We start from the raw sequence: 6,280 nt of genomic DNA on the forward strand, positions 1-6,280 counted from the left end.
CCCAGAATAGTGTGTAGGCCCAGGTTCTCCTACCAGCCATTGAGAGTGGCATTGTCTGGATAGCAGGTCCAGTGAGACTCTATACCCCAGAAGAGGCAATCATACAGTGACATGACTGGAGGGCCAAATCATGAAGAGGAAGATGCAGCTCCTGGAACAAGAGTGGGCCCACAGAGTGAGGAGGAGGACAATGGGTTGAGAGACTTCAAAGGGAGGCCTCAGCCCTGGAAGAGGCACCATCCATGGTGAGTGAATACTGCAGGACAGTGCCCAATAACAAAAAAAAAAAAAAATGGGGACAGAGCTAAGATCACACTAATAGGCTGAGGTATTTAGGAGTGTTCCAAAGAAAACTGAGTTAAATGGTGGTGGAAGATTATCTAGTATAAAACAAATGAGCAATCAGTTTTCCTGTGGAGAGTCAGATGCCTATTGAAAACTATCAGACAGAGATATAGGTAACCAGAGAGTAGTGGCACAGAAATGTATGTGAATACAGATAGCTGGGTTTATACCAATAAATTTGATGGAACAAGTGGCATGACTGTGGAAGTCACTTCAAATGTCTCTCTCTCTTGGATAAGATTTTATGGTTTTACTACACAGCAGTATTGTGTACAGTTTTTGTACTGAAGACAAGTAGCATGTTTGACAGACAAAAGGTTGTGGAATAAAATTTTGATTACACAATTCTGTGTTGGTGGATGTCATTAATAGTCAGGAAAACTATGGGGTTTTTTTGGGGTAGAGATGTGCCTCATCTTTAAGTAGTATTATTTTTGAAAAACTGACATTCGGAGGACACTATATAATTTAGGGACATGAAGGCTATGTAGTGTGGAGGAATAAGACAACAGTACTATAGCATGTGCTAGTACATATACATTTTTAGTGATACAATGGGGTTGGATAGTAAAGGAACCAAATTCATTCAGGTGATAACAGGGTCAGATAACTACAGGCAGATGCATGTTACTTCCACCAATACACACTGACTTTAAACTGGAATTATGGCCTGAAATTAGACAAGAAAGGAAGTTTGTCATGTGAGACCAATGGGTCTTGCTTAAACATAGTTTAACAAACTAGTGTCCTTGCATTAGCATCTTGGTATAAAAACTTGTTTTAATGTTTACTTCTCATTCATCCCGTTTTATTTTATGCTATAGACAAAATGTTTCAATCTCAAGTTCCCCAGCATTAGCGCAAAGCTGCAGCATTTGGGTTACAAATGCTCCAGGAGAATGATCACATCTAATAATGTTTCACAGAAAATATTACATAATTCCTTGTAGGTGAGCTATTACATCTGACCTTGACATCTAAGTTATTAGGATCTTCACATGTGGCCAGAACAACATTTTGGTGACAGGAGAGTAAGGAAGCATTTTTTTTTTTTTTTTTTTTTTAATAAAGAAGTGCCTGCACACAAGAGGAATTAGCTATTAAATCCAGGAGTGAAGAGGCACAACAGAAGTTATTCAAGCAAGTTCTATTTAGCACTCAGTTTTATCTTGGCCTGAAACCATAGACGCCTATTAGCTTTTTTTAAAATTTTGAAAGCCTCAACTGATTTGCTGTCTGAAAAGTTTGAAGTTGCTACTTGAATGGAAAAAGCTTTAGTCTCCCCTTTCACAGATGTTCCAAAGAAGTCTCTCCTCTATCTTATCCTTCCTCCAGCGTCTTTCTAATGGATCTACTACTTCCCTTACAATTTCAGTGGCAGCCCCTGCTGTTCATAGCTTTCCCCCACCCCAGCAGTGGCTGTATTAAGATCAGGAAGCAGTAAAATTGTCCCTACCATAAAGTTCCGAATAGCATCAGTAAAACCTGCTAGATACTTATTAGCTTCACCCTACAGCTGCTTGGATAAAGCTATGAGCAGCAGAAAGATCACTACAGCAGTTTGTTAGCAAAGTCCATCAGGGAGGGAAAACTGTATCTGTTCACCTTGGAGGACTGTTTTTGAAACCAGAATGGCTAGAGTCTTAGGGCTTGACTACACATACAGCGGCGCAGCTGCATGTCTGGCGAAGATGCTCTATGCCGACAGGAGAGTGCCATCCATAGCACTGTCCACACCGGCTCTCATGTCGCTGTAATTTATGTTGGTTGGGGGTGGATTATTCAGATGCCTGAATGACATAAATTATGTCTACACTACAGGTTATGGCGGCATACTTTAAGTCTTAAAGGAAGCTCAGTTTCCGAAGAAAATAATGGCTTAAATTCCCCTGCTTACCAGGGAAAACTTCGTGGGACAAGCTGACCAATGTGTTTTTCAAGTGCTAGTCTTTCTAACTGGAGGAAACTGTTAGGTTTATAAGAGATTAAAGTAATAGCATTTTAGCAGAAAAGTTAAATCTCTATAGTGGAAGAGAGAAACAAGCAGGAGGGGAGACCAACATCATGTGGTTAAATGAATGCATATAATCCTAACCAAGTAACCAAAAAAGGTAAAATCTGATTGTTCTGAAAAGCCAAGACTGGGAAAATATAACAGATCGTATTGACAAATGAATACATTCCTCCAGGACATTCACTTTAGAAGATGAACATATCGGAATATGGTAAGAGTATAATTCTTCAATGCAGTCAGCCTAGCACTGTGTTTGTAATGTTATAAAATTTAAATATGAAGTGTGAATTATATTCAGGTTCTATCAAAGGATCTTTGTTAACAGAAACAAATGTGAATCAAGTAAGTATCCCATTATAATCAATTCCCATAATTTTTTTCAGAGTGGGTGAGAGGAGAAAGTGAGAACTTGTCTTAAGACAGATGGCATCTTTTTGAAAAAAAGGAAGGATTCATATTCTATAGGTAAACCCACAATTTAACTCTATAGAAAAGCTAGAAGCCACATCTTAACTAGCAGTTTTCAAAGACTTGCCCCACACAGTAATAGTCTCAGAAGGCAGAGTAACAGGGTGGAGATCTAGACTATCCAAGAGGGACCTTGTCAGAGGCTAATTCAATATAGTGATGTGTATACAGGCAAGTCTCATCTTACGCGGGGGTTCCGTTCCGCGGTTAGGGTGTAAAGGGAATACCGCGTATAGTGAAACACTCATTGAGTTCAATGGCAGGCAGAATCGCCCGCACTTCAAATGCAGTTTTTATATTGTTGTTTTTCTTTTTTCCCCCCGTTTTTGCCGACCACGCAAAGCTGAATTTGCGCATGTTAAATGCGCCTAAGATGCAACTTGCCTGTATCATTCATGATTTAGAGGGCTGAAGAAGGAAGGAGGTAAACACTGGTGGTAGCAGCAGGAGTAACAACTCAGGTCTCAGTTTACTTTTTGCTAAATACACAGCCCTGTGTAACAAGATCAGTAGAAAGGTTTCTAAATTTTCAAGCTTCCATACAATTTTGTTTCCTCCTTAACAATGCAGTAATTTCACATGAGAAAGTGAAACTGACTATTAGAAGCAAAACCAAGTCACCAGTCTGTTTCTTTTTGCATTTATCCCACGCAGTACAGATAAGACTTATTAAAAAATTCTTTATGCAAGAATATTTCAGTTTAAGATTGACATGCAATTTAGTTTTAGACTAGCCACTATTATTTTTGGTGTACAGTCACCTCCATCACATGACACTATTTCTTTTCTCAAGTTGGATGACAATCTTAAATAGAGGCTGAGCATTTCCAGAAAAAATAATAAGTAGCAGATACCTGTAAATATGTGAGAGTAGTCAGTACCACAGACAGTCCTCAAGTTTGTTTTTTTGTTGTTGTTTCTTTTGGGGGGCAGGGGAGGAGTGAGACCCTATTTGACTACATTTATAAACAAGTGGACAAAACTGTATATCAAGGACAAGTCCTCATAATTTGGGCAGATATCCACAAGGACTATTTCTCAGTATTCACAACAGGTGAAGACTTATTTTTAATTTGACAATTAAACTTTTAAAAACCTTAAGTAAATAGATTTTTCACAGTATAATTTGCATTAACAGGTTTTAACCTTTGCCTTTTGTTGGCTTCTTGATAGGTGTATCAGCTGAAACAGTTATTTCAATATTATCTGGATCTCCTCCTTCTTCTTCAATAGCCTAAATAAGACAAAATGTTTTATGAAATTTAACTAGAAGTTGATAATTTTCATACAAAAAAGCCTAATTACTTGTTCTTCCTAAATACAAAATATTGCTTAAAGGATTCAGATTAGATAGTATGTTTAAGACTTGAGGAGGAGAAGAAAATAATCTAGGTAAGGGCAGCAGCCTAAGTGATTAGTGTAACATTTTTACAAAATGTAACACAGATCAACACACTACTCACATAAAACGTAATTATACAGGGCAATTTAAATGTAAAGACAACATCATTTAGGCCAGATCAAAGCCCTAGGAAAATACCATTACAAGAATATTCCTGCATTTGCACAGGCCGGCAACTCGCCACACGTAATTTCGTGGCAGCCATACCTTGAGATGCTCAGTCGATGTCAGAAGGGAGAAGAAAGCAGCCAGCCTTATGCTGTAAATAGGCCCCGTACAGAGCCAACAGAGAAGGGTGCCGAGGCAACAGAACCACTGAGCTTATCAAGCAACGCAAATAGCGTCAGCCATCTATGCCAACTCCGAGCAATGGCAAAAGTGGGGTTAGGGCCAGGCTGTTTTACAGGGGGAGCCCAGGGGCGGAGAGGCGCCTGCCTGTGTGTGCTGGGCTCAATCCCGCAGTACGAGGCTCCCAGGAGCCGCTACCCTACCTCGGAAGGGAGCTGGCAGATGAAACAAGCTGTGGCGATGTCCAAATGCAGATTTCTGCTCAGACCAGGCCGATAGCACCAGCCCAGGGCACCTGCGGCCCGGGCACCACCCCCAGTCTCCACCCCCAACCGCAAGCGGCGGGCTCCAGGGCTGCGTGGCCAGACGAGCCCCTCAGGGGGTGCGCGGCGGCGGCGGCCCTCGTGGGCGAAGGGCGGAGAGACCCCTCCGCGGGCAGCGCCGTGAACAGCAGCAGTTCGCCCGCGGCCGGAGCTCAGAGCCGGGCAAGGCCCCAGCAGGCTCTCGAAACCAGAGAGCAAAGTATGGCCCGGCCCGGCCTGGCCTGGCCGCGCGGCCTACGCCGGCCTCTCACCTGCTTGAGCCGGGAGATGAGCACGGTCTTCACCCCGGTGATGTCCAGGTTGCGCCGCTTCAGCTCCGATTTCAGATCGATGACCCGCAGGTCGGTGATCTTCTTGCTCTCCATCTGGGCTGGCCCCGCGGACGGGGCGGCGGGAGAGGAGACGGCGGCAGCGGCGGCCATTTTAGGGCGAGTGAGCGCGGCAGCTGCACGCACAATGAAACCCCCTCAGCCGCCTGCTCCCTCCCTCCGTCAGTACCCGGATGGCGGCAGCAGAGGACCTGGCTGAAACGGGCATGCGCGTTGCCCGGCCGCCTCCTGTTCCCCGGGGCTTACGTTGAGCCCCGCTCCCTCACAGCACAGCCTGCCCGCCCTGCGCCAGGGGGCGTGTCCGGGGGGCTCTGGTCTCCGCCCGGGGGCTGGGAGACGGGGTGCTCTGTGGGGAGGAGGTGAAGGTGGGGCTGGCCATGGGCAGGGCTGAGGAGACTCCCGTTGTCCCCGACTGCAGCCCCGGGAGCTTGTTAGAAAAGACCGCTGGGGGCTGTGGTATGTTCTGAGCAAGGCTCCTGCCTGGCGCCCAGGGTTCTGTCATGGGCAGCCACTGAGGCCCAGGAACCACTGTGCAGAGCCTCTGATCAGCCAGGCCTGGGCTCCCTGGGCATCTCTGGGGCCTCTCAGGTTTGGGAGCTGCTCGGCCACAATGGTAGAGTCGCATTCTCCTCAAGAAACCGTATTAGCCTAAGGAAAACGGCCTGAAAGCTACTCCAGCATCGCCAACCCCAAGTTCTCAAAAACCATGAGTCATGCCCCCTCCCAGAATAATGGGATTGGTTTAGAAATCATGAGAATTTAAGCTAATAAGTGGGGGATTCTTTGTATTTGCCTTCTGTTTCTTGAGCCTTTAGGGTTGATGTTTTCAAGTCTTTCTCCGCTACCAGGAGCCCTATCTTGACAGCCAAAATGAGATGCAGTTTTTTCAATTATCTTAACTCCTATTCCAAGTCAAGCCTGTTTTGTGGGAGGAAACGCTTGGCTTCTTCAGCTGAAGGCTGGAGGAGATATAATTGATCTATACAAATACATCAGGGGGTAAACATCAGGGAGGGAAAAAAACTATTTAAGCTAAAGGACAATGTTGGCCCAAGAACAGAGGTGAAAGTAAGCTGGTACGGTACGGCACGGCGTACCGGCAAGAGCCAGT

The 6,280-nt window shown here is 44.8% G+C and overlaps 1 protein-coding gene across 2 annotated transcripts in view; it reads right to left on the reverse strand.

Moving 5' to 3' along the window:
* The window catches only part of SLTM (SAFB like transcription modulator), a 30,959-nt gene extending 25,659 nt beyond the window's left edge, over window positions 1-5,300 (reverse strand). The window contains exons 1-2 of one of the 2 annotated variants that reach the window (XM_054041403.1): window positions 5,092-5,300; window positions 3,974-4,061 (exon numbers count right to left, since the gene is read on the reverse strand). In XM_054041403.1, coding sequence (XP_053897378.1) covers window positions 3,974-4,061; window positions 5,092-5,262 — 259 coding nt within the window. In that variant the 5' untranslated portion in view covers window positions 5,263-5,300. The remainder of the gene's footprint in view (window positions 1-3,973; window positions 4,062-5,091) is intronic. The other variant, XM_054041402.1, reaches the window with a different exon arrangement.
* Window positions 5,301-6,280: the final 980 nt, after the last annotated feature.

This window comes from Malaclemys terrapin, chromosome 10, assembly GCF_027887155.1.
Source record: "Malaclemys terrapin pileata isolate rMalTer1 chromosome 10, rMalTer1.hap1, whole genome shotgun sequence".
Taxonomy (NCBI): domain Eukaryota; kingdom Metazoa; phylum Chordata; order Testudines; family Emydidae; genus Malaclemys; species Malaclemys terrapin.